This window comes from Scardinius erythrophthalmus (assembly GCF_964197995.2).
Source record: "Scardinius erythrophthalmus genome assembly, chromosome: 18".
Classification (NCBI taxonomy): domain Eukaryota; kingdom Metazoa; phylum Chordata; class Actinopteri; order Cypriniformes; family Leuciscidae; genus Scardinius; species Scardinius erythrophthalmus.
Window position 1 is genome coordinate 28,224,958 of NC_138238.1, and position 27,663 is coordinate 28,252,620.

Below are 27,663 nucleotides of genomic sequence, written 5' to 3' on the forward strand. Positions count from 1 at the left end.
GGGAAACTTAATCGAGGATGGTCACCCTGTCAGCAGAACATGCACAAGAAAAAGTCGCTGCAATAACTTCAGATCTGCCGAGTCGTCTTGTGACCATCACCGACTGTTGTATAGCGAACGCAAGGCAAGTTAACTTTGACCTCAATACCAAAACTACGTCTGGGAAATAATTGGGCATGAAATGAACTAGTTGAACTATTTTAGTTCAACTAGTTCAATAGTTGAACTATTTTATATCAAAAAACGTGAAACTTCCGCAGTTGAGTAAAGTTCGCAGCAAGTGGCTTAGCCAAAGACGAACGAACAAGTTCAAACAAGACTATTAAGAGTGACATTTAAGGGATAATAATTTATATTCATTATACACTTATTACACCGATTTTTTTTTTTTTTTACCACATAGGCTAATTACGGGGACATTGAATTGAGATTAATGTTTTCTTACCTTTTTATAAATCATGTACAGCGTACAAAGCAACCGTTCAGATAAGATGATCACAACAATATCATCAAACTCTGTAAACAACAAATCAACTCTGATTTATTAATTTTCAATACAATTAAAAACGGAGACGCGACGGCAAATTGTATTTGAATGAAACGAGAGAGCGCGTCCGTTGTGATACATGTTGTAGGCAAACGTCTGTCAGAGAGTTTGAAGTCTGCCCAGATGAAGAATACATGACAGTGCAAATGAACTGGTAGTTCCACGAGACTTTTATAGATGTTTTCTCTCAGTTAAGCACACTCTTCACATACATGTCGAAGAGTGAATGTTAAAAGGGAAAAGAAAACACTAAAAAACTCTCTACAAATCAAAGTGGAAGTAAACACATTATAATAACAACGGTCAGCAGTAGAACGGTCATCTTCCTCTTTGCGCGAGTAATCTCACTCACTGTGCGTGCGCGCTCACATAAAAACAGCATGCATACAATAACGTAGGCTACGCCATAGAAGTAGTTATCTTAAAGGCACATTAACATTCCTGTCATGAACACTACTTAACACTAGGTGGCCGTTACAATGCATGTGCGCAGTCTTATGATGCGTTGCTATTGATTCATTATAAGGAAGGAAATGCTTTAAAAAGTGCATAGAGCTGCTTGTTTTATTTGTTGTTTGTTGATTTTCAAATATAAAACTTGTTGCCATGTCTTCAGTGTGAGCATCAACCCTTTTTGAACACTTTCATCACGTTTTAACAAAACCGTGATAATATTGATAACCGCGATAATTTTGGTCACTATTATCGTGATATTAAATTTCCATACCGTCCCATCCCTACTCTGAGTTGACCTTAACAGAAACTGCTGCAATTCTTACTCTCTCTTTGACATCAGAATCTCTTTCCCAAATAGCTAAACTTTATAGGTTACTTCTGAGAGTTCTTTTAGCCCACGTAATATCTAGGAATGGCAAGGCTGTTCTTTACTCAGCTACAAGACCATCTGCCCAAATTCGGATTAGAGCTCCTTTGTCAGCTAACACACTTTCGGAATCATCCACTATTCCACTGTACGTTACAGCTACCTGACAGAACCTCTCAGTATATTCACTCACAGTTTCTTCTTTCTCTTGTTCACAGCTAGTAACTCTCGACCAATCGATTTTGGGTCCTAAGATATTCTTTAGGATTTTCAAAACAATTTCTCTCAAATCGCCTTTACTGACAAGTTGCAGTTCGGAAGTAACAGCAGACTCAAAATTGTTGAATTCAGATTCAGTTAGAATTTGTGACATCAGCTGTGTGACTTCCGGCAACGACATGTCGTAAAGATGTATTTTACAGAACAATGCTCTTCTAAATTCAGAAAAATTTCTTTGCACTGATGGCAAACATTCAGCAATTATCTCAATATCTTTAGGAGCTAAAGATGTTTTATCAACAGTTTGTATTTGGACAACAGAAGAGTTGTGAGTAACACTTTCAGTTACCTGAGACCTTCTCCTAGCCCCACAAACCTGCACTGAATCTACAGGCTCATCAGTTACTGATTGGATGGCTACATCTGTTTCAAAGAAAGCTTTTGAGTCAGGATAATTGTTATCAGGCTGATTAACTTCTACCACATCAGTTTTTTCTGCATCTTTGTTGCGGTTTACTTTCTTAGTCACAGAAGATAATCTAGTAGGGAGCTCTTTGATCTGTTTCTCTAGCTCTGAGTTGCACTTAGACTGTTCTGTAGCTAGTGTTAAACCAAATTCTCTGTGACAACAGATAATACCTTTCACATTGTTCTTGCGAATACTTTCTCCTAGTACCTTCTTACAATCTTCAATTGACCATACTTTGTCTGCATCAATGCCAAATTTCTTTGTTAAATTCAATCTGACTGGCTCAGTCACGATGGAGTCCATGTGCTCTGATAACAAAGACTTGAATTCACTATCTGTCCAAAAAGGTGTAATCTGTCTAGTACTTTTCCTAAACATTTTGTGAATTTCTGTTACCACAAACAAACACTAAAAAAACTTCTCTCTACTGTATTGCAAACAGAGGGTACAATCTTATTAGCACATGAGGCTAAATCTTCTCTAGCTTACAAAGGTCTTCTTCTAGCAAGAGCATACAAACAATATTAACATGTAACTGTTAATCTTCCCTGCCAACAACAGAGGGTAAATTTCATCTCTAAAAGAAAAACGTTTTTAGAGGCTCATCTTTAGTTAACCAAACTCTACAGCTGTTTGTTAACTACTTCTCTGAACGGCGCAGAGGAAAAACACATTTGTACTGGTCTGCATTGGTTCTTTAAATGGAGTGAAACTCACCGGATCGTTGGTTGTACAGAAAAAATTTGTCTGGAACTCAGTCAGCTTTGTTGAGATCTTTGAGCTTGAAGTTTCAAGATTCAGTCTGGAACTCAGTCAGGCATTGAGATCTTTTTGGAGCTTGAAGTTTTCAATCTGGAGGAAGCTGGAAAGATTCAGTCTGGCAATCTTTGTCAGATCTTTTGTTGAGCTTGAAGTTTCAAGATTCAGTTCTTTGAGCTTAAAATTCTTTGAGTTTCCTTTGTCTCCATCCGAGTCACAGCAGCATCTGTTGTAAAGTTTTCTTTCTTCAAAGCAGAGACCAGGAGACTTGAGATGGATCTTATAAGCAGAAGAGATTTATTCTTCCAAGTAGTCTGTAGTTCATCATCATCATCAAGACTAACTCAAGACAGTTGCCTTGCAAATTTATAGACATTTAGGGGCAGGGATTTACATTGAGGTTGAACAAAGCATGCAAATTAGGTATACAGGTTAAGGAACCCGCCCCAGACCCCAGCGTGTTACCAGTATCAATTTAATCAGCGTACCTATTCAAATGCTGATACTAGCCAGGAACTCTGGTTCCACGGGCCATCCCAGAGCCATTAAAGACAAAAGGTGCGTCTTGGAGCTACTGGCTAGAGCCATCAAAGACTCATTTAAAACACAATAGAGAAAACAGGACTGGCAGGAACTGTTGATACCATTATCCTAACCTAACCTTAAAATGCTAACTTCAATATACTCAACTTTTACTGTTGCAAACTAAATTAAACATTTAATAAAATATGTAATCCAACAGAACCCACTCTGTAACTGTGTGATTACTTAATTTATAATATACAGTTTAAATTAGTTGTGAACCGATATATCACCAAGGCCGATATTATCTGACAACATTTTGTATTTTATAATTATTGGCATTGGCAGATGAGCTTTTCTGTTTGGCCCATTAGCAGAAGCGGGACTTTTATTTTTACAGTGTTGGAGAGCCCAGTGCCTGAGTACAGATGCACAGCATCGCCTTTTCTCCATCTTCATTAGTTTACTTTCTTTGTGTAACAGTTCTGTCTAATAATTGAAAGTAAAGTGCTGTAATACTTTTCCATATTATCGGCATTTAGCAAATACACATTTTTAATAAGTCTTTGAATATTTAATGATAAACTGATAACATGTACTCTGTGTGTGATGGTCTGTCCATGCGAAGGATTATTTTATTAAATATTATATAAAATAAATAAAAATTTAATTTCTGAAATTATGCATGTGTTATTTATTGTCTTTAATATTAAATATTGCAATATCATATAGGCCTATATCAGCTTTGTACTGTATCTGCCATGGGCCAGACGTCAACAATGATAGATATTGGCATCGGCTATCCCAAAAAAATCGGTTGACCTCTAATTTTATTTTTATAAAAGTAATATTTTAAATAATTTAACATTTATACTTACATTTACACTAAAGGCCCTGATATACTCACGGCTAAGTTTTTATTCGTTTTTCGCTTGGGGGTAAAAAGAAGTTTGTGACCACATATTACAGTTTTTCTCAATTGCTTAAACACATTTCTTGAAACTATGCCTCGTATTTTCAAAACTGTAAACACAAATCCATAACGTCTCACCCAATTCCCCAAACATCCTATTTTCAGGTCAAAATGAAGCTCTACATTCAAAACCATTCACTCTTACTGAAAAACCAAACTTTGCCCTCAGATAGGACACACAAGCCCTCAAAATCACACACACTACAACATAGTCTAAGACACTGGCGCAATAAATTCAAGACAACATTTCCAAAACTGGTAAGTTATGTTGCTTGTGGTTCCCCCCTCACAAACCTTTTCACATGATGAACACAAAAGACACAACCAATGGATATATTGGCACATTTTTATTCATACACAGAAAACACACACACACAAAAACATTTTTTTTTTTCTGTTTTACTCTAATTTTTTTTTTATATATTTTCTTACAGTAAGATGTGTGTGACCAACATATGACAGTAAAAGAGCACACACAAACCATATTGTAATATGGAATCTGAATTGTATTGGAATGGTAAAGCGTGTTGGTCGTGACAGGAGAGCCTCCACTCAAGGATACAATATGATGGACACATCTAAGAATGTTCCACATATGGTTGAAATACCTACAAAGATAACATTCTGGGAGTCATGACTATAAAGGAGAAAGGATGCCCTCCCTTCACTGTCACACTCTGTGTCGCTCTGTGTGACTGTACGACTGCTGGCCTTTTCTTGCAAGAAAATACACCTCATCAAAGACTATTGGAAATGTTTGTCTCTTATTCAGTGATAGAATTTTGTTTGCCACCACACCTCCCTGAAGGTTCTCGAGGCGACGGGAAAGCGACTCAAATTTGGCCTTACTCGCAGCCCAGCCTCCCTTATAGTCATACCATTGACAAAGACATGGGCAACTAGAGTGGCTTGAATTTCATCTGAGACTGCTTGTCTTCTTGTCCTTGCCCTTCCTCCTCCTCATTCTTATCCCTCTTCCTTCATGTCTTTCTGGATCCATTGTTCCAAAACGCAATAAACTGATTTGCGCCCTTTTATCTATCTATTGAAGGATCTGATTGATGTGTGTTAAATTTTGACTCCTAGTGTTTCCACCTGGGAAATTGTGTGCTAACTGAGCTGAAGCTGTGCTGACTTGAGTGAACAATTTTGAATGCTAGTGCTTTCTAAATGACAACATGGTGTAGGCAATGAGAAATGAAGGGATTTGTGTGTAGAGTTTTGCAGTGACAGTTCAACAAATCTGACTCATGTGTCAAAACAGGGAATAGTGTTTATAGTTTAGTGAAATGGGTGTGCTTTTTGATAAATGGCGTTATGGTTTTGAAATTTTAGTTCAAAAGCCTGGTTATAGTGTTTAAGCAATCGAGAAAAACTGTAACATCTAAACGCCGCTCTCAGCACTGTTAGAGGACATCCCGACGCCGCCCTCAATGCAGAGTGAATATCAATCCTTACACATCTTAGGTACCTTCTTAAAAGGCCTTGGTAGTTGTCATAACTCTTCTAAAAACACTCTTTTCCTGCCCGATACAAACTGATGCCTCCAAAAACATTTCTATCTGTAAATATTTCCAAAATGATCCCAGCCTTATAATTGAAAATAAAATAAAAAGCCCATCACTACTAAATAAGTCCTTTAGAGTATGCAGGGTTTTTCCTGCATAGAGAATTATGAGGCGGCCGCCTCCGTCAAATTTCGTGCCGCCTCCGGCTCTCGACAAAACTCAGACAGTCATGGTCAGACACACTTTTTCCACCGTGACGGTTCTGTTGCGGTTACCGCTTGTGTCCATTCTCAACCCGTATAGTGCTGCTGCTGTGCGCAGTGCGCGGATAAGTAATAAAAACATTCCATTCCAATTAATCGAGGGTGGATGACAGATAAATAATTTTGTGTTGAGTTTAATAAAGACACAGAACTCTCATCACGGTAAAACGCAATGAACGTGCGTCACTCTACTTTCGTTTTCAACAACGTAATTCTCTTCATGGAAAACCAATAAAGGAAAACATATCAGGAGGACTCGACAATAACGCTTGTCTGGGACCATATACTTTGTCCGGGACACGTGTGTTTTTTTTTTCTTTCTTTCTTTTTTGAAGGTAAAAATGAGAGAGAATTGTAGCCCTTCCGGACAAATGCCCTGATTAAAAAAATAATAATAATATAAAAATATTCCGAATCACCGAAAACGTGAGGATGATTCTGTTTTATTTCATTTAATGTAAGTGGCGATTGATAGCCTATAGTTGATAATAATATAGTCCTACCTAATGTACTGACGGTAACAAAGTTGCGCTGTTCAGGCTCCTGCTGTTATTTATAACATATTATAGTTAATAAACACCATAGCCTAGCTCTAGGCTACACACGATCAGAGTGATGTTTTCCTGAATGCCATCAATATTGAAACCGAGACTGATTTCATAACAGTTCAATAAACAAATAGTTAAAATTAAGTCACTTACATTTGAGATGCAATGACTGTTTTTGTTCTGTTTCAGTAGCGAAAATAGTTCCAAACATCACAGCAGAACCACCGCGAATCTCACAGCAACACACTAGGTGTTTCTCAATGTCAAGGATACTTCCTTGGCAGGACTGGTCCTTCCAAGTCACTTCCTTCAGAGGCTAGGCGAGGCTCCTCTTTAGCATTTGGAGAACAAGTAAATGGAACAGGCTAGCAAGTGCAAGTCAGTGCGTCATTACGTCAGTGAAAATGAAAAACAGAGCGTTGCTATGGACGCAGTTCTGTTCACTCAGGCAATATAATCGTTTTTAAATCAATAAACTCCTTTTTAATCATATTGATTATTTGACTGTCAAGTGTGTTTAAACAGTGCGGGTCAATTTGATCCATAACATAATGGATGTAATTATTTTTTAAAACAAATGTTTGGTAACGTAAATATATTTACATTTGAAAGCATATTGACCCGTTAACGCTCCGACTCCGTTAACGTCCAATATTTAAATTTTTTGAACAAGATAGCAAAGCTGCGCGCATAGGATTGTGGGTGATTTGAGAGCGCGAAGGCTACACATATGCATCCTTTCCTGTATATGGGATATTTTTCGAACGAAGGACTCAGTCCTTGGTGGAAATTCCGAGGATCCTCGACATTAGAACAGTCCTTAGACGGATGTCGATGACGTAGGATCCTCGAAATTCTGGCTTCCGAGGATCCTTCCTTGACATTGAGAAACGCCATGTTTCATTACTGAATGATTCAGCGTTTTGAACGAATCGGTTGAGTCAAAGATTCAATTACCTATTCATAAACTGCCTCATTCTGAATGAATCAGCCTTTTGAACGAATCGTTTGAATGAATGACTCAATGACTCGGTCATTAAGATGGTCGCCTGCCGCCTCCTACTGGCGGTTTAGTTTCATAAAGTATCATTCTTTTCAACATTCCTTATTTGTATATTCAAAAATATTAAAAAAAATCTAATTTAATACAGTTATACTTTTTCAATGTAATTTATTTAATTTGATTGGAAACAGCCTAATGTCTTATTATTTTAATTGAATATATTGATCAAATTTAAGACTTTGAAATGAAAGATGGAGCAAACATTTAATAAAATAAAACCTTATAAAGGTACCAAAAATTATTCTGTTTTCAAACAGTGATGTAATGAAACATTGACAATTCAAGTTTGAATGTAGTAAAGCCTCTGTTAAGCCTATTAAGGAAATGTAATTTTGCCAAAAGAAGAACTTTTATTTTAAATAAATGTTCATTTTTAATTAGCCAACTTCAGTGTGATATGTTATTATCATGCTTAACACTGAGAATTTGAATAATTGTAATGTGATCAGATGCAGATATCTAAATCAAAGAATATGGGTGGTTTGCGGGTGGATTTTTTTTATTTTTAACAGTGGATTTGGGTGACTCAAAGTGCACCAGATTAATGAATTTATCCTTAAAATGTACAAAAAATTCTTCCGGGGGGGGGGGGGGGGGGCATTCCCCCGGACCCCCCTAGAGGTACCGAGCTCCACCCACAAAAATAATGCCGAAAACACATTAGGCTATATGATGATCTATGAAAAATAACATTTAATTACCTTATTATTAAAATACATTATTACGATTTTACCACCTCCGCCTCATTTTGAGCCAGGAAAAATCCTGGTATGTATTCCACTTCTATACCATTGTCCCCAAATCAGATGTTTTGTCTCCTCTAGAGCTGCACAGTTATTATTATTATTATTATTATTAAAATTTTGGCCAAATTGTGCAGCCCTACAAACAAGTACAGCAAACCTGAAATGTTTTTATTTAAAAAAAATTTTTTTTATTACATTTACCTCGCAATGTAACTGAACTTTTATCAGAAAAAAAACAATTAAATTGTTTTCCCCCCAAATTGTGCAGCCCCATGTATTGTATCACAAATCATATTGTATTGTGGCATTTCATGGGGACTTGACATCATGTCTTTAAGCCACAATGTCTCTTCAGTTTCAAAGAGATTATATCACTTTTTCAAGCCTGAATGCGATCGCTGGCTAAATAGATTTTTTTTTTTTTAGGCATTTTTGGCATTTTATTTTAGATCAGTGGTTCTCAACTGGTTTGGCCATGGGACCCACATTTTCCCATGGTCATTAGGTCACGACCCAGATTTTTTTAAATTTGAACCGAGCAAATTTAGTTTCTCAAAAATGGTTGACGCTTGACACACACAAGTACCGTCCCACTTAGTGTACACATAAAGAATATTACTAACATTGATGAAAAAAACTGTATAAAGTAAGGCTATTACATAGCAGTCCCAAACTAGTTTTTGTTAATACAATAAAGTTAGTAAGTTGGAATGAGCCACCACAGTCATCAAAAATAACACAAAATGAAAATAAAGTGGTATTTTGGGTTGAGGTTACAGAAACTACATTTACCATGGTAAATACACAATACTAACATGATCTATTAATTAAAAACATAGACACTGTTCCTGATGAATAGAATGAACATCATAAATGCATGCAAATCCTTCCCAGCTAACACACAATGAACCAGGTATGTAATTTATTGGTACTTTTTGGTAATTCTATGACTTACTAACTGTCAACATAAGTACGATGCTGTATGCCCGTAATTTCATTAGCTAATATATAGTCAAGTGATATACAGCTTGCGCCAATTGAAGAATGCACACCGTGAACACAGTATAGTGTCTGAAAGGACAGGAAAGGTTTTTTTTTTCTGAGGTGAGAGACTTAAAAATAACATTAGAATAATGATCCTGATATATTGTATAGCCTGGCAACATTTCATCTGGCAGCAGATACTGAATCATGACAACATGTTTTTCTCAGGCACTCTACATAAATTGCATCTGACAGAAGAGTCAACAGCTTTCACACTTTCAAAATAAAAGTCTTGCATCAGTAAAACATTTGGTAATTTTTGTAGCGAGTTCAATTGAGAAACACTGATTTAGATAGTATAGCTAGGAGTGGGAGAGAGAGTGAGGCAGGATTGGGAAAAGAATTCGGGTTGGCCAAGGCCAAAGTGCAACCGCGCAACACGTTAGAACACTGCCCACGAGGCCTTCAGCTCCCACACTAGGGCTGCACGATGTATAGTTTTAGCATCGATATTGCATTGTGTGCATCCACGATAGTCACATCGCAGGATGTGCAATGTCGAGTATAGTGATCGTAGTTGATCGGTTCCGGTTCGGAACACGTGATTCGCGGATTAATTGCAAAGTTTATTCATCATAGAGTGAAAGTTTATCATTTGCACGCAAAAGTCAAAGTCAGAATGCCCGTCTCGGCGAGTATCCTTGTAAACACAGCCGGTTATGTGTTGTAAACAAGAAAATGGATGCATATCATGATTATATTGGGTCCGTGCATTCGTCTTAAAGTGACAGCAGCCCATTAAAACCGCAGCTGTTTGTGTCACCAATGTTAATCAAACAACTAAAGAGAAAGAGAAAATCACTTTTGTAGTTTTAACAAAGATAAATTGTATTAATGAATTATATTTAATATATACAGTGAAGACTATGCAGTGTTATTTTACATTTGATTATTCAATATCTGTACCTGAGTACAGTTAGATTTACCTGAAAAACATAAAGCATGCTTATTTAATTTGTATCTTTGTTCTGTTGTATTTATATATACTTGTAATTTGTTTATGATTTAGATAATAAATAATAAAGATACACTCTTTTTTTTAAATTTTATTTTCTCTCCAAGTTAGTTGACTCCGAGTCAAGTATTCTGATACAGAGATAAATGAGTGTGTCTGAGTGCTTAAGATGCATTAGACAGATTGCATACTCAACAGTATTGTGGACTTCACAAAAGTGTTTAGTTAACAAAACCACATCAAATGTGCCATTTTTGGCAGTGCAATCCTAATTAAAAGGAGTGGATTTGCAGTTTAAGCTTGAGTTTGTAAAAGCCCTGATTTTTTTTCTGTCTTTCTGTAGTCAGTGTTCTCGGCCGTGATGTCTGCTAAGGCCATTTCTGAGCAGACGGGAAAAGAGTTCCTGTACAAATACATCTGCACCATGGCAGCTGTGCAAAATCGTTTCCGCTGCGCCACCTTCACTGCAGACACCGTCTGGGACCGCCTTGCACAAGACCACCCATGGCTGCTAACAGAAGTGAGTATATGTCTTGGTTTTCGGTTCCGTAATATTGTATCGTTTTCAGTGTAATATATTTGTTATGTCCCTCTGTGCAGAGGCTGGTTGTGAAACCAGATCAGCTGATCAAACGCAGGGGGAAGCTAGGATTGGTGGCAGTTGACCTGAACCTCGAGGGTGTCCAGGAATGGCTGAAATCACATATGATGACAGAAATCACAGTAGGCCTTTTAAAATGTTTGTATTTGTATCCAAATGGAGGAACTGCTTTTCACTCAAGTTTATTATTGTTGTAATTTCACTATACCTATTACTAGGGCTGTGTGTCACCAAGAATCTGGTGATACGATACATATCACAATACAGGGGTTACTATATGACATATTGAGATTTATTGCAATTGCAAGAAAGGCGACTGATTGTGATATTTCTTCTAGAAGATCTAATAAAAAAAACTGTCATAAAGAATACACCACCATATGCATAAAACCTGAGCAAAAAACTATGCATTTGCATTTAAATCACACATTTTTGTGCAATCTATATATATCATCTATCTATATATCTATAGATCTATATCTATCTATCTATCTATCTATCTATCTATCTATCTATCTATCTATCTATCTATCTATCTATCTATCTGTCTACAGTGGGGAGAACAAGTATTTGATACATTGCCGATTTTGCAGGTTTTCCCACTTACAAAGCATGTAGTCTGTAATTTTTATCATAGTTACTCTTCAACTGTGAGTGACGGAATCTAAAACAAAAATCCAGAAAATCACATTGTATGATTTTTAAGTAATTAATTTGCATTTTATTGCATGACATAAGTATTTGATACATCAGAAAAGCAGAACTTAATATTTTGGTACAGAAACCTGTGTTTGCAATTACAGAGATCATACGTTTCCTGTAGTTCTTGACCAGGTTTGCACACACTGCAGCAGGGATTTTGGCCCACTCCTTCATACAGACCTTCTCCAGATCCTTCAGGTTTCGGGGCTGTCGCTGGGCAATACGGACTTTCAGCTCCCTACAAAGATTTTCTATTGGGTTCAGGTCTGGAGACTGGCTAGGCCACTCCAGGACCTTGAGATGCTTCTTACGGAGCCACTCCTTAGTTGCCCTGGCTGTGTGTTTCAGGTCGCTGTCATGCTGGAAGACCCAGCCACGACCCATCTTCAATGCTCTTACTGAGGGAAGGAGGTTGTTGGCCAATATCTCGCGATACATGGCCCCATCCATCCTCCCCTCAATACGGTGCAGTCGTCCTGTCCCCTTTGCAGAAAAGCATCCCCAAAGAATGATGTTTCCACCTCCATGCTTCACGGTTGGGATGGTGTTCTTGGGGTTGTACTCATTCTTCTTCTTCCTCCAAACACAGCGAGTGGAGTTTAGACCAAAAAGCTCTATTTTTGTCTCATCAGACCACATGACCTTCTCCCATTCCTCCTCTGGATCATCCAGATGGTCATTGGCAAACTTCAGACGGGCCTGGACATGTGCTGGCTTGAGCAGGGGTACCTTGCGTGCATTGCAGGATTTTAATCCATGACGGCGTAGTGTGTTACTAATGGTTTTCTTTGAGACTGTGGGCCCAGCTCTCTTCAGGTCATTGACCAGGTCCTGCCGTGTAGTTCTGGGCTGATCCCTCACCTTCCTCATGATCATTGATGCCCCACAAGGTGAGATCTTGCATGGTGTCCCAGACCGAGGGAGATTGACCGTCATCTTGAACTTCTTCCTGTTTCTAATAATTGCGCCAACAGTTGTTGCCTTCTCACCAAACTGCTTGCCTATTGTCCTGTAGCCCATCCCAGCCTTGTGCAGGTCTACAATTTTATCCCTGATGTCCTTACACAGCTCTCTGGTCTTGGCCATTGTGGAGAGGTTGGAGTCTGTTTGATTGAGTGTGTGGACAGGTGTCTTTTATACAGGTAACGAGTTCAAACAGGTGCAGTTAATACAGGTAATGAGTGGAGAACCTCCTGGCTTCTTAGGGCACTTTCACACTTGGTTCGATTGCCTGTTCCGAACCCGAGTTCGATTGCTCCCCCCTCCCTCTGCCCCCGATGGACTGTGTTCACATTATATTATTTGTATCTGAACCGCGGTACGCTTGCGTCATCAAGCTGCAGCTGGCGCGTGCTCGTGTTGCTTGGTAACCGCTATGAAAAGGCGTCAAAATGGATAGAATTGCTCGCTTCACGTTTGTTCTTCTTATTTTAACCTTTGGTTTTGTTTTCAAAGAAAAGATACAGAAACACACTTGCGTCTGTCTGCCGCAAAAATATTAAAACCGTTCTAAAGACAGCGGGATGTCCGCCGAAGACAATTTTTGTGGAGGCAAGCAGAAATCATCTCTGCTTGCAGTGCGTCAATCCCGCTTTTCGTCAAGGTAAGTGTATAGACCCTTTTAAAGTTGTTAAACACACACGCACGCATAGAGCCCGAAGCCATTTGTTTTGAGAATAATGGCTGGCTGATGAAGTTATTGGCTGGCTAGCCGGCTTAGCCAAAACCTAAATGGCTGCTGCAGCTGCCAAACTTTTCATAGCTGCAAATGGCTGAAGCCATGTTTTTTGGAATAAAATGATATATATATCAGGCTAGGAATAATATATTTACAAATCCCTCTGTAAATGTCTTCATAATATAACTAGGTACTACTGAAGTGGAGATTTCGGACTTGGAGTATGAGAGAAAGGTCATTTTGAGAAAACGGGCTTTAAAGATTTATCATCAGCCAATGAGATCGCGCATTCAGTCTTTTTTACTTTCAAGATTGTTTGCTGATACAAAGGAAATGACCATATTTGGATCTGACAGCATTGTAGAGAAGAGAGAGAGCTGCCTAACGGTGTGTGTGATGAAAGGGTGACGGAAGAGATCGCGGAGAAGTATGTTAAGAACGCAAACTTTTGTTGAATTTATGAGAAATCTACAGACGCAAACAGACGAAGTGTAGTAAAATAAAGACCTAACTGTGTATTTCGGACTTTTTTTCACCACAAGTCTGAAAGAAGACATGTATTTGAAGACAAATATCCAAAAATCTCAAAATTGACCAGTAAAAAAACCCCGATGTTTTTGCCTGCCGTGTCTCGCCTTAATATAAACACACACTGTTATCAGTATTATTTTGGACAAAGTTTTGCACATTTCACTTCAATGTACACTGAAGCATGCGTCGTGAATTAGAAACGGTGGGTTGTTACTGCAGTAATATCACGTTCAGTGCTATAAATCTCTCCGTTCCAGAATATTTGGTTCATAACATCAATCTTTGATTCAGATGTTTGTGCAACCGTGCCCTGAAGATTTAACAAAAGTCTGGGTAGGCCTAAGTAAAAAAAAAAAAAAGTAAGTAGGAATTAGGAAAGTATGTGAGAAGTGAGATCAAAATTACCTTGCTTGCTTCTTTCCGCCATTTCACCTCAGTGCGAGAAAAAAATGCATCGCTTCTTCTGTACGGAAAACGAGCAATTTTAATTGGTCGTCAATTCACTGTGAGTCTGTGTATCGTAGCAACGAGCACAAGACTGTGCTGTTATGAATCCAGTGGGAAAATAGATCTCGTGTTTTGTTTATATATTTCGTGTGTGTATGTCTCTATGTGATAGAATTATTATTTGATGCAAATAATTCTAGCCGGCTCAGCCAAACTTTATCAGATGGCGGCTCAATTTGGCTTACGAAATTATTGGCTGGCGGCGGCTGAAATTCTAAATGGCGCAAATGGCGGCGCCTGGCGGCGGCTTCGGGGTCTACGCACGCAGGCACGCACCACATTATATGGCATCAATAGTGGTTCACTTCCGCGATTTGGTTCGATTGCGTTCATATCAGCAGCGAACCGTACCCGAGTTCACATGAACCGTACCCCAGACCACCTTTTTAAGCGGACTCGAGTACGGTTCGCGGGTGCGCACCCGAGTTCGGAAAACAGCGTTCACATCATCGAAACGAACCGAACTCTGACGTCATTCGAACCCGGGTGCGCACCAAAAGTGCTAGTGTGAAAGCCCCCTTAAAGAAAAACTAACAGGTCTGTGAGAGCTGGAATTCTTACTGGTTGGTAGGTGATCAAATACTTATGTTATGCAATAAAATGCAAATTAATTATTTAAAAATCATACAATGTGGTTTTCTGGATTTTTGATTTAGATTCCATCTCTCACATTTGAAGTGTACCTATGATAAAAATTACAGACCTCTACATGCTTTGTAAGTAGGAAAACCTGCAAAATCGGCAGTGTATCAAATACTTGTTCTCCCCACTGTATGTATGTATGTATGTATGTATCTATCTATCTATCTATCTATCTATCTATCTATCTATCTATCTATACACTGAGCTGAAGTAAATATTGAATACAGTGTTTTTGAGAAACAATACAGCATCACCAAACATAATATTGTGATATTCACGTGCATTCTGACACCCCTACTTATTACACTAAAATATATCTACAAAATACAGAATACTTTTTCTGGGTGACATTTATATATTTTTAATCCATGCCGCATTTTATAAAGCTGCTTTGCATGGAAAATTAAATTAATTGCTTCTTACATAAAACTAATGACATTGAAAAAAAAAGCCAGATGAAAAATTTTAGATCATTAAATAAAAAAAAATTAAAAAACTAGGAATCATGCAACAACCTTGAACTTATAAAGGTCTTATAAAACATTTTTGATGATACAATTACGTCATGATGTCAGCAAATCGGTGCATTGCTGATTATGGTTTCAAGCACTGATACATCCCCTTACTGTTGCAACATGGGACCTGTCTACGGTTACTGTCTACCTGTCTACTCCCTTTGAGCTGCTCCAGTTGGCCGAGCTGTGGCCCCTTTCGCTAAAGACCGCCCTTCTGCTAGCCCTAGCATTGGTCAAACGAGTGGGTGACTTACAGGCGGTCTCTGTGAGGGCTTCTTGCCTGGAGTTTGGGCCTAACGACTGTAAAGTCGTCGTTAAACCAAAACACTGCTATGTAGCAAAGGTGCTCTCTACTCCATTCACAGGTCATTACTCTTTCTGCTCTTCCTGCCTCAGAGGATAAACTAGAGTTGCACTTACTCTGCCCTGTCCGGGCCTTAAGAGTATATATCGAGCCCAGTTCAGGCAGTCAGAGCAGCTCTTCGTGTGCTTTAGAGGACGCACCAAAAGGTATCCGGTCACAGAGCAAAGACTATCCCACTGGATAGTGGACGCGATTGCCCTAGCTTATGCTTCGATGGTCCTTCAGTGCCCCATCGGAGTAAAAGCCCTCTTGGTTCAGCTTGGTTGGGCTTGGTTCAGCAGAGTGTCCATTGTTTAAATGGGCTTTGACCTCTATGCGAGCTCAACCCACTAGAACCCTTCCTTGTGGCTCCGATATAATGGTCAGAGTCTTTTAGTCTCGGGCCTCGCACTACCTTACCCTGGTTTCCCCTTAGGGCCCTTATTCTCAAGTGTCTTAGGCCAAGGCCATAGAACGATTGTCGTTCCGCTGTCATAGCACGGCGCGATTGGACTGAGTTCCCAATACAAGTGATCTATATCGATAGGGAAAGTGCTCAGTTACTAATGTAATCTCGGTTCCCTATAACGGTAGCGAGTATTGCGTAGCTGGCAGTGCTGTTATGCTGCACGACTCTGCGTTTGTCTCTTCAGTTGAATTGATCTGAGATCCTACAGCGGAATGCCCGCTTCTATGGAGGGGTAGCCCCGCCCATTTCAGAGGCCTTTAGCGCCATAGGTTTGTGCAGCACTGCTGTGCAGCTATTGATTCGTGCAATTCCGTGGCACAACCATTGGCTCGTGCAGTTTCACTGCGTGATTCAATAAGGCTTCAGTAATCAAAGAAAAAGGAGTTTTCCCATTGCTTCTAGCGACGCAATACTCGTTCCCGTTATCTCAGGGATCCGAGGTTACATTAGTAACCAAGTACGTTTACAGTAGGGGTGTAACGGTTCTCGGTAAAAAATCGAACCATATCGTTCTCCACCCACGGTTCGGGACTCACTTGCACCGCGGTTGATCTCAAATCTGATGACACATCTATAATATGGTTTGTTGAAAATAACAATGTGTAAAACAGTCAGTTCCTCTAATGCAGTGATCTCAAACTCAATTCCTGGAGGGCCACAGCTCTGCACAGTTTAGCTCCAACCAGCTCCAACTCACACCTGCAAGGAAGTTTCTAGTAATCCTGAAGACCTTGATTAGCTGGATCAGGTGTGTTTGATTAGGGTTGGAGCAAAACTGTGCAGAGCTGTGGCCCTCCAGGAATTGAGTTTGAGATCACTGCTCTAATGTATGTTTCTGTCGATTGATGCACATGCTGGCTCCCCAATAATACATTACAACAGCTTTAATCAAAAAACGTGGACAGTCACTCTTTGTAAACTTTGTTCAATCCGAGTGCCGTTTGCTCGAACATGACCAGTCATTTACGCAGTCATCACCCGGGTGCTGATAACGCACAAGCACAGGCGAGACCTAAATAGCACACGTTGCTATCTGTGTTTAAACTAAACTCATTTAAACCTTGCCAATTTAAACATTCAATAGCAAGACACATAAGAGAACTTGTGCATGCTGTGAGAATGTGTGTGTGTGTGTGTGTGTGTGTGTGTGTGTGTGTGTGTGTGTGTGTGTGTGTGTGTGTGTGTGTGTGTGCACTCATCCAAAGAGCGCACACGTCTCAAACAGCGCGCAAATATTGAGTTCTCTTTCAAGTCTTGCGCTTGATTGGACAAATTCACACAAAAAATGTCAACATGTCCGTTTTGATGAGTATCCTAGCAGACATAGTCTGTTATGCCTTAAGTGAACTTATACAGTCGAGAAAGACAACGGATAAGTATCAGTATTTGGTATCCGTGCATTATGTCTTAAAGGGACAGCAGCCTAATATTTCTGCTCTCTGTGTTTTAATGTTAATATAACAACAAAAGACAAAGAAATCATTCACTGCTCTTGATTGAATAGCTTTTGTAACTTTAATAAGGATTAATCTTTAATTTATACAGTCAATTGTGCAATGTTATTTTACATTTGATTACTTTATTTAATTTCTGTTCCTGAAAACTAAAGACCTACCTGAAAAACCTGAAAAGCACTGTTTATTTTGTTAGTATCTTTGCTATTGTATTTATTTGTGCTGTTGCTTGCAGTTAGATTACTTGTTTGTAGTTTCTTTAATTTTATTTGAAAGTAGTCTTTTTTTCCCTGAACATAACACATACCGATTACCGAACCATACCGAAACTGTGAACCTAAAACTGTGATACAAACTGAACCCTGAGCAATTTGAACCGTTTCACCCCTAATTTACAGGTTTCATAGAAAGAGAATGATGTGCGCAAATCAGTCGCTGTAGGGATATTTTAATGGTGGCAGACCACGTAGCTCAACACAAGAGGCAACGCAAACACAAAGAGATGAAAGGAGATGAAGGAGATGAAGGAGAGCGACTTGATTAAATGATGGAAATAATGGATGATGAACACAGAACGGTAACAAAACTCTGAGACATTTACAATTACACACCCACCACAGGTGTAGAGTGCACTGTGCAGACTCAAAATACGTCTGTTACATACCTCAGTTTAAATAGATTTTGTGTGTGGGGTGGGTGGGGGATAGGGTGTTTGGGTTCAAGAATGTTTTGATAACTATAAAAGAATGTTCACTTTAAAAAAAAAAAAAAAAAAAATATATATATATATATATATATATATATATATATATATATATATATATATATATATATATATATATATATATATATATATATTTAGCTTATACATCTCAGTTTAAATCTTTCAGTTTTTTTTATATTATATTATAAAACCTGGTAAATAATTTATCTCACAAAGGGGAATTCATGAGCAACAAGTAAACATTTAATTTTGATGGTTTTATGCTGTCTGTCAATAACTGACCATACAAAAACACATTATGGTTGTCCCAAACCATCTCAGTGTAACTGTTTCATTTTTTTCATATTATATTATATTATATTATATTATATTATATTATATTATATTATTATATTTAGTGCTCTCAATCGATAAAAAAATTAACTAATTAATCGCACACTTTTCTGTAATTAATTGTGATTAATCGCACGTAACATTAAAGTTTTTGATATATTTTTATGTTGTAATACTTTCACATTTAATCTCTAAAATAATGTAGAAACAACATAAAGACAGTATATTTTAAATATTTGTTAAATGGCATATTTTTACTAAGCACTATGAATGAAGGCCAGGATCACTGATACCAATACTGATATCTCTATTGCATGGATTTTCTTTCTTTAGCCATTCACATCACAGTATAATTGAAAGCTATTGATTTTAACATTTTAATAGGCTTTAAATGTTCAAATACATTTTTTATTAAAAGTCACTGGATTGTACAATAATAAAGAATAATAAAGACTTTGTTTGAACATTTCATTACCTGTATGTTTTAGACGTCATGAATCTACATAGACAATTGGCTTAAAAAAAATATGACAACATTAAATTTAAAGGTCCCATTCTATGCCCCTTTTCACAAGATGTAAAATAAGTCTCTGATGTCCCCAGAGTGTGTATGTGAAGTTTGAGCTCAAAATACCCAACAGATCATTTTTTACAGCATGTTTAAATTGACATTTTTTGGGGGCTCAGAAAAACGAGCCGTTTCAGTGTGTCCCCTTTAAATGCAAATGAGGTGCTGCTGGACGACACAGGGGGCGGAGCTTCATGAGCTCGTGCTCAGTCTGTCAGGAAAAATTCATCTCACAGAATGATGATAATATCAGAAACTCTCAGTAACGGCGTTCATTTCGAGTCGGACAATAATGCCTACAGAGTCAGATTGCTGTATAGAGATGAAACAGGTATGGTTTAGTAGTTTAATTACGGTTATTATAACGTATTTGTCATCTGCTTGTAGGCTATGTATCCATTATTTATTTATAGCCTACACGTCTGCTGTCTGAATGATGATCAAACATGTACTGATGAGTATAATAAAGTTTATTGTACATCACACAAAAGATGAAGCGTCAGTTTTACTTCAGAAAATCACCGTAAGAGCTGAGTAAACACAGTAGGCTAAGTTATAAGAAGTGCGCAAGTAGCCAGTAGAGTTGAGGGAGCATTCCTGTGGGCGGAGGTTAGTCTAAACACGGTTCTGGTGATGTCACTAATGCAGGATGTAGAGGGGTGTAGTCCAATCGAGCCGTTTTTTGTAGTCAACTTCTGTTAAATAAAATATCTCGCTTGGCATTGAACTTTGAGCTTTATAATTTTACAGATATTATTTATGCTCTAACAGAAACATTACACACTAACTAAAGTTTGAAACATGGAATCGCATGCAACGGGACCTTTAAAGTGAACTTAAAGGTGCAGTAGGACATCTGCGAAAATGCTAACTTTAGCCTGATGGCACTAAAAGCGTACGTCCAACCCTCCCTGCAAATCACCGTCCAAAGCCACGCTTCCTGAAAGCATGAACACACACAGCCCAGAAGACCGGAGACAACGTTACTGCAATACATCATGTGTCATTCACCGTTGAGAAAACTTTATAGTACAGTTAGTAACAGTACTACAATACCAAACATAAACAAACAAACAAGTTTTCGGTTTGTTTAGCTAGCAAAACTTGTCAGGGTGTAATAATATTTCTTGCATGCCAGGGGTTCCACGATAAGAGTCTGGTTGTTGTTGCTGTTTACCTGCTATTCTCGCTCTGTCTGCACAGCGTACGTGAAACACGCTGATGACTTATGTCTGCGTGAACAGCCTGCACAGTGGTATGCAAACAAACATTGACCGGCAGGGAACGCATGCTATAGGACCGCTCGGACCGAACGCAATGATTAAACAAACATTCTGTGGTCCTATTCCTTCCACAGAAGACATATATATTATAAAAATACATTTAGACCGCTTAACAGAGTGATTGTTATCAGGATATGAGGAGACTTTCAACCAGCATAACAAAAAATGTTTCTGCAGATAATCACCTACGGCACCTTCTTCACATAAATGTCACATTTACCTGTGTCATTAATATATCAGGGTTCAACACTAAGGTTCAACATTAAGAGATTTTTACCTGCCCTGTTAAAATGCACAATTTTTTTAATGTTTTTTTTTTTGACCCATGCAACCTTGTACCTTAAAAAAAAGTGTAAAAGTGCTTTAAGATTTTCAGGTAGGTCTAACTAGTAGGAAAAGAAATTGAATAAAGTTATCAAACACTTCACAGTCTTCATTGCATAAATGATAAATTAAATATAGATGAATCCTTATTAAAGCTACAAACGTTATTCAGTCAAGAGCAGTGAGTGATTTTCTCTTTGCTTCCGAAGCTCCTCCGTGAGAGATACGAGAACGGTGCAGCGTGCATGTGGCGCTCATCATCAATCACGCCACCGGCCTCGCGCCATTCTCTCACGGCTCTCGCCTCCGCCCTGCTTACCACAATGATTTTAAGGGCTTGTTGCATTTCTATTTAGGTGGTATTAAATTTAGCTTCATTAAACCTGCATAAAATCAATAATCATGAAGTTTAAAGAGTACATAAATAATTTGACATTTGATCGAAAGTGTTTTTTTCTTCCTGTTCCTCAGGTTGGGAAGGCAAAAGGGATTTTGAAGAACTTCCTCATTGAGCCGTTTGTGCCTCACTATAAGGTATTACAAATTCAGTGTAATTTTATCTTTATCAATATCTTTATAAGGTCATTCCACATCGACTCAGTTTCTCTCATTAAAATTATTAGATTTTTTTTTTTTTTTTTACATAAATGATGATGATAAAGTCAAATGTTTCAGCTCATTCATCTGTATTTACTACGGGGTTTTTTTTCTAGCTAACTAACAAGCATTTAGCTGTCAGCAACATGTCAACTCTTTCCTGAGGGAAATGTGATGTCAGGTGACATGTTGCTATTAATGCATTTCTGTGGTTGAAATTCTGAATGGGTGATTACATGGGAGATGATGCATTTCAGTTAGGTGTACTGTATCTTTCAACATATCTTCTGATGTTCATTCTTCATGTGCTGTAACTAGTAGTAAAGAAGACAAGATGACTGATTCACACGCACTATATGCTGCCACTTGAACTGAGGGACTGCAGCAATATGGCTCACCACATTAAAGAGTGTCAGAATTAGAGCCCGACCGATATGGATTTTTGGGCGCCGATACCGATAAAAAAAAGCCAGATACCGATATATCGGCCGATATTATTCATGTGTATATTATTATACAGTAGCAATATTATTTATGTGTATTATAGTACAGTAAGTTTGGACACACTTTACAATTGGTGTGTACAAACTTTTGATGGGTACTAGAGCCCGACTGATAAAGGATTTTGAAGGCTGATACCGGTACAAATATTTGTTGGTTTTAAAATCCGATATTCCGATATATCGGACGATATTTTTTATTTTTTTTTCAGAAACGCGCAACAAAACATTAACAAATTTCCCTAACATTAGTTATTTGTAGTTATTTATGAGTTTTAACTAAAATAATATGATAATGCATTTAAAAAAGAAACTTGTTTCTTGTATTGTCACAACAGAACAGAGGAACATCAAAATATATTAAAGTTCTGATAAATAAAATGTATAAAAATACAAACTTAAGATTTTTTTTTAAGACTAAACGTTTAGTCCTTTGAACAAAAACAACAATTTCACATTCAAATTGACAACAAATTCAAATTGTCATAATTTACTCTCTCAAGGTGTTTTTTTCTTCTGTTGAAAATAAGTTATTTGGATGAATGTGGGTAACCAAACAGTTGATGTACCCCAGTGACTTCCATAGTATATTTTTCTCCTTTGGAAGTCAATGGGGACCAGCTACTGTTTGGTTACCCACATTCTTCAAACTATTAATATTAGAAAAATATTAGAAGGAAATTAATACAGTTGGAACAACATTAGAGTGCCTGTAAATAATGAGATCATTTTTATTATTGGGTGAACTATCCCTTTAAGGACAAGCGGCAATGTGTTTACAATTGCTACTGTCTGTTTAAGAGCTGAGCATGACACGTCTAATGTACACGCATTTGACAAGCGGACAACCGACATTGTTTATGTAAATCTTGTGTGTATTTAACAGTATTAGCACAATAATACTCGAAAGATAACTTAGTCCAGTATCCAGGCGCTGGTACTAGAAAGGCTTTTAGTGCATGTGAGCTTCACATGTACGCGCTGAGAAATGCACACGTTAGAACAGCGCATCAGCATTTAAAATTAAATGTTTAACCGACAAAGCATTAAAGCATATGCACATTATGAACTTTTGTGAACTGCAGTGTTAACATTTTATGTGAATATAGCCTACGTCGCGTTGTTCCGCTTCACTCTCGGCTTATTTAACCGCAGCAAAACTGGACATGAGTCACGAATTTTGTCATCCTTATTTGAGTTAAGAGAACTGATAGGGATGTACTTTAAATTGTTATTCAAGCAATGTATGTCTCGTGAGTCGTTACCAACTCACCATGCACACAATTCACCGATGTTCTCACTCGCGGTTCTCTCTGCCCGACTCTGGCTGGATTAACAGGTTGCTGAATGTGTGGCGCGTTATACACGAGTGTTGCCAACAGGGACGGTGTAGAGTGCCCTCTGGTGGACAAACTATACAACGGCAACCCTCATAACATGGTTGAAGGGTGTTTCGTCCGTTTTTATTTTATTTTTGAAATATTAATTTATCGGCCGTTATAAATGCCGATACCGATAGTTTTGAAAATGCCTAATATCGGCCGATAATATCGGTCTGCCGATATATCGGTCGGGCTCTAGTCAGAATTACATTTATTATTTGAATTTTGAATAATGAAATTAATCATTTCAAAGTTGAGACTTTTTTTATTTAAATTTCACTGCAGTGTCTTAGAATGTGAAGCATAGTCGGACAAGACTGTCCTAGAACTACTTTCGTGGAAAGCTGAATTAAACAACCCAGGTGTTAGATCATGCCAGAATGTTAGATCGGATGGATCGCCACATCAGAAATATTGAATATATTAGATATGACCCCAGATGCCGAATCCCTGCCAGAAAACATACGTCTTCTATCAGCCTGAGAGTTTGGCTGAAAAAGCCAGGGAAGAACAGAAGCAGGAGACGAAGTGATGATAATAAAAAGAGCAGAGTTTATTGAATAATCTTAGTTGCGTATGTTTGAATGCTCACTCAGACTTTGTCTGAATGTCTCAATGCTCTGACTTCATCTGGATGTTTTGATGCTCAATGCTCAGACTTCGTTTGACCAGTACAAATCCAACAAGTGGTGTTATACCACAGCAAAAACAATGACAATGCTCTGACTTCATCTGGATGTTTTGATGCTCAATGCTCAGACTTCGTTTGACCAGTACAAATCCAACAAGTGGTGTTATACCACAGCAAAAACAATGACAATGCTCTGACTTCGTTTGACCAGTACAAATCCAACAAGTGTTATTATACCACAGCAAAAACAATGATTATTCAAATTATTTATTGAATAATCTTAGTTGCGTATGTTTGAATGCTCACTCAGACTTCGTCTGAATGTCTCAATGCTCTGACTTCATCTGGATGTTTTGATGCTCAATGCTCAGACTTCGTTTGACTAGTACAAATCCAACAAGTGTTATTATACCACAGCAAAAACAATGAAAAAACTACTGCTTTACAACATCGTCCTGTGACGTTAAAAACCTTGAAATGGAGATCTTCTCTTATCTCGAACTCAAACTTATCGACAAACATCTCTTCAAACCACACAATCATAAGATTAAACAACAATAGCAAGCATTGCAAGAGCAAGGAAATAAATAAAATAAGTAGTATAAAATATAAAAACAAAATGACTGAATTAATAATAATTAAAAAAAAGATGAATAAATGATATAAATCAAATAATAATATGAATATGAATTCATTACTAAAAGATAAATAAAATAACTACATAAATGACTGATTATAAATGATCATAAAATTAAATCATAAAAAATAAGAAAATAAAACACAAAACAGATGAGGTTGCTCTTTTAAAGTAACACACACACAGGTTGCTATTGTGAATCCTTTAATCCTTCACAAGTGAGGTAAATTATCTGATTAATTGATTATATATCAGTCACCAAAACAGATCTGACTCTAATTTTGGGTTCTGTCATATAGTTGTATACCTTAAACCTACAGCCAGTCTAACTCTGGCTGTGCATATTTGTTACAACCCAAAGAAGGAGACAATTACAATTATAACAGATAGTTCCAGCCAGATTTATATTACGTGACCTCCAACCTTGAGTCAGTGGTCTGATATCAACCATCATTAATTAAAAACAAATGTAAATGTGCAATAGGGATGTCGCTATAATCGCAATATTCTAATACTGCAATACTGACAGGCCAACTGCAGAGAAATGCAAGTAACCGCGATTATCATGTTTTTTCTTTTTTTCATAAGGCTATGCCCTTCTTGTTTTACACTTAATGGATGTGTATTGAATGTTTAATAAGTTAATAATTTTTTTACTTAATTAACACTTAAGTGTTCCAATGTGATTTTTACAGAGGCTCCGTAGATTTGCACTAAACAAACCTAAATAGACAGCGAGTGAGAGTCTTTATTTATATAGCGCTTTATACTGTACAGATTGTTTCAAAGCAGCTTTAGGGCCCTATTTTAACAGTTTAAGTGCATGGTCTAAAGCGCAGGGCGCAAGTGCACTTAGGGCGTATCTGAATCCACTTTTGCTAGTTTAACGATGGGGAAAATGATCGAAAATGGTCTAAAAGGGTTGTTCCTATTCTCTTAATGAGTAATGGGTGTGTTTTGAGCATAAAGTAAAATAAACCAACCAGAGTCTCATCTCCCATTCCATTTAAAAGCCAGTTGCACTTGCGCCATGGCGGATTGTAAGCTGAAAGACTGAACGAGTCTCCAGAGCATAAACGGATCTGATCATGCGCGAGGTGAAGCGCGCAAGCAGACCATATACGGGACAAGCTGGATTCCACCATATCTTTATGTACACAATATGCATCTTTTACATTGTAATCCTTTTATTTTTAATATTTGGCTAGTTTGTGTGCTGCTGCATGTCCCTGTGTGTGTAATAAGTGTACGCGTGTTGTGGACCCGCCTATAGGCGCACATTACTAATGCGCTCTTTAAATAACAAAAAAAATATACTGCGTGTGTGTGTGTGTGTATATATATATATATATATATATATATATATATATATATATATATATATATATATATATATATATATATATATAATATTTTACTGTGTAATACAGTAGTGGTTCAGGCTGCAGGACTGCCGAATGACTAAAGAAACGTTATCAAAACTGTACATTTCTTGTCTATTACCAGCCACTGCTACTTATACCAACGATGGAAATAAGTACAGTTACAATAGCTAAATATGTGGGAGAGCTTTGCTATAGTGTGACGGTATTGTATTACAATAGGTAGCACTTCAAATTCAATACCAAATCAAAACTAGTTGGCACATTATTTGTAATTGAAAGGGTTTAATGACAATATGGTTATGGTTACACTTAAAATAGTTACCAAATGATAAAAACTTATTCCATTAATTGTACCCATTATATATGTAAAATTTTATCAGAAACGTTGGTAATATTTATTCGCTCCCATTATAATTAATGGTTGATTTAATTAATTGGTTGTCAAAACTGCAAGCGTGCAACTTTTGCAGCTTCATTTATTATAAATACTTTTAGAGCCTTTGAAAAGAAATATTCTGACTTAACTAGCCAACAAGACTACATTATCAAACTAACAATTACTTGGCAGAAACTATCCCTTACCAGGGATAAAATTGAATGCTATATATCCTACAGTTGTCAGTACTGCACATTCAAACGTCTCTCTTCACTGCTGCAGTGTGAGAGTCCATTTGTTGTTTAATTTTTGGAATTTTAAATTCTTTAAATGTTGTTCGTTCGAGCCATCTAAGAGCATCCAGACACCAACATTTTAATGATGACATTTGAATGATGACAGTCATGTTACTGCTACAAGTCACTGTAATTGAATTGCTTCTCTTGAATGAAATGTTCCAGGAACAAAGACGTCACATCCCAAAAAAAACAACAATAAATAGTATTATGAAATGGCCTATACATATCTCTGTGTAAAATAATGATGCTGTGACTTTTCTATAGGACTTTTACACCAAGTCCTATGTGAAAGTTTTGTTTCTGCTTTTCAAAATAATGTATTACTCAGTAAATGTTAATGAATGGCATTTAATATTTTGGCTTTGATCATCGTTTATGTATCTTCCTTTAGAAAAAGTATTAGCAAAATCATACATTTCAACCCGGGATTGATTTGATGTTTCTTTCTTTATTTGAGCGTTTAATTGTTCTCTTTCACAGGAAGAGGAGTTTTATGTGTGTATATATGCAAGCCGGGAAGGGAGTCAAGTGCTGTTCCATCATGAGGGTGGGGTGGATGTTGGAGACGTGGACACAAGAGCCCAAAAACTATCAGTGAGAATAGATGATAAGCTCACGGAAGAAATGGTTACCCAGCAGTTACTTATACATGTTACAGATGAGAAGAAAGAGTAAGTATGCTGATCAGTTTGAAATGTTCATCTTCAGTTTCTAAATATTCATGAGGGATGAATGGCTTTTAT

The 27,663-nt window shown here is 37.5% G+C and overlaps 1 protein-coding gene across 2 annotated transcripts in view; it reads left to right on the forward strand.

The window, feature by feature from the left end:
• aclyb (ATP citrate lyase b) overlaps positions 1-27,663 on the forward strand; it is a 74,445-nt gene that overhangs the window by 4,678 nt on the left and 42,104 nt on the right. For both annotated transcript variants that reach the window (XM_081392324.1, XM_081392325.1), the window contains exons 2-5: positions 10,783-10,959; positions 11,040-11,162; positions 21,585-21,647; positions 27,401-27,591. In XM_081392324.1, coding sequence (XP_081248450.1) covers positions 10,801-10,959; positions 11,040-11,162; positions 21,585-21,647; positions 27,401-27,591 — 536 coding nt within the window. In that variant the 5' untranslated portion in view covers positions 10,783-10,800. The remainder of the gene's footprint in view (positions 1-10,782; positions 10,960-11,039; positions 11,163-21,584; positions 21,648-27,400; positions 27,592-27,663) is intronic.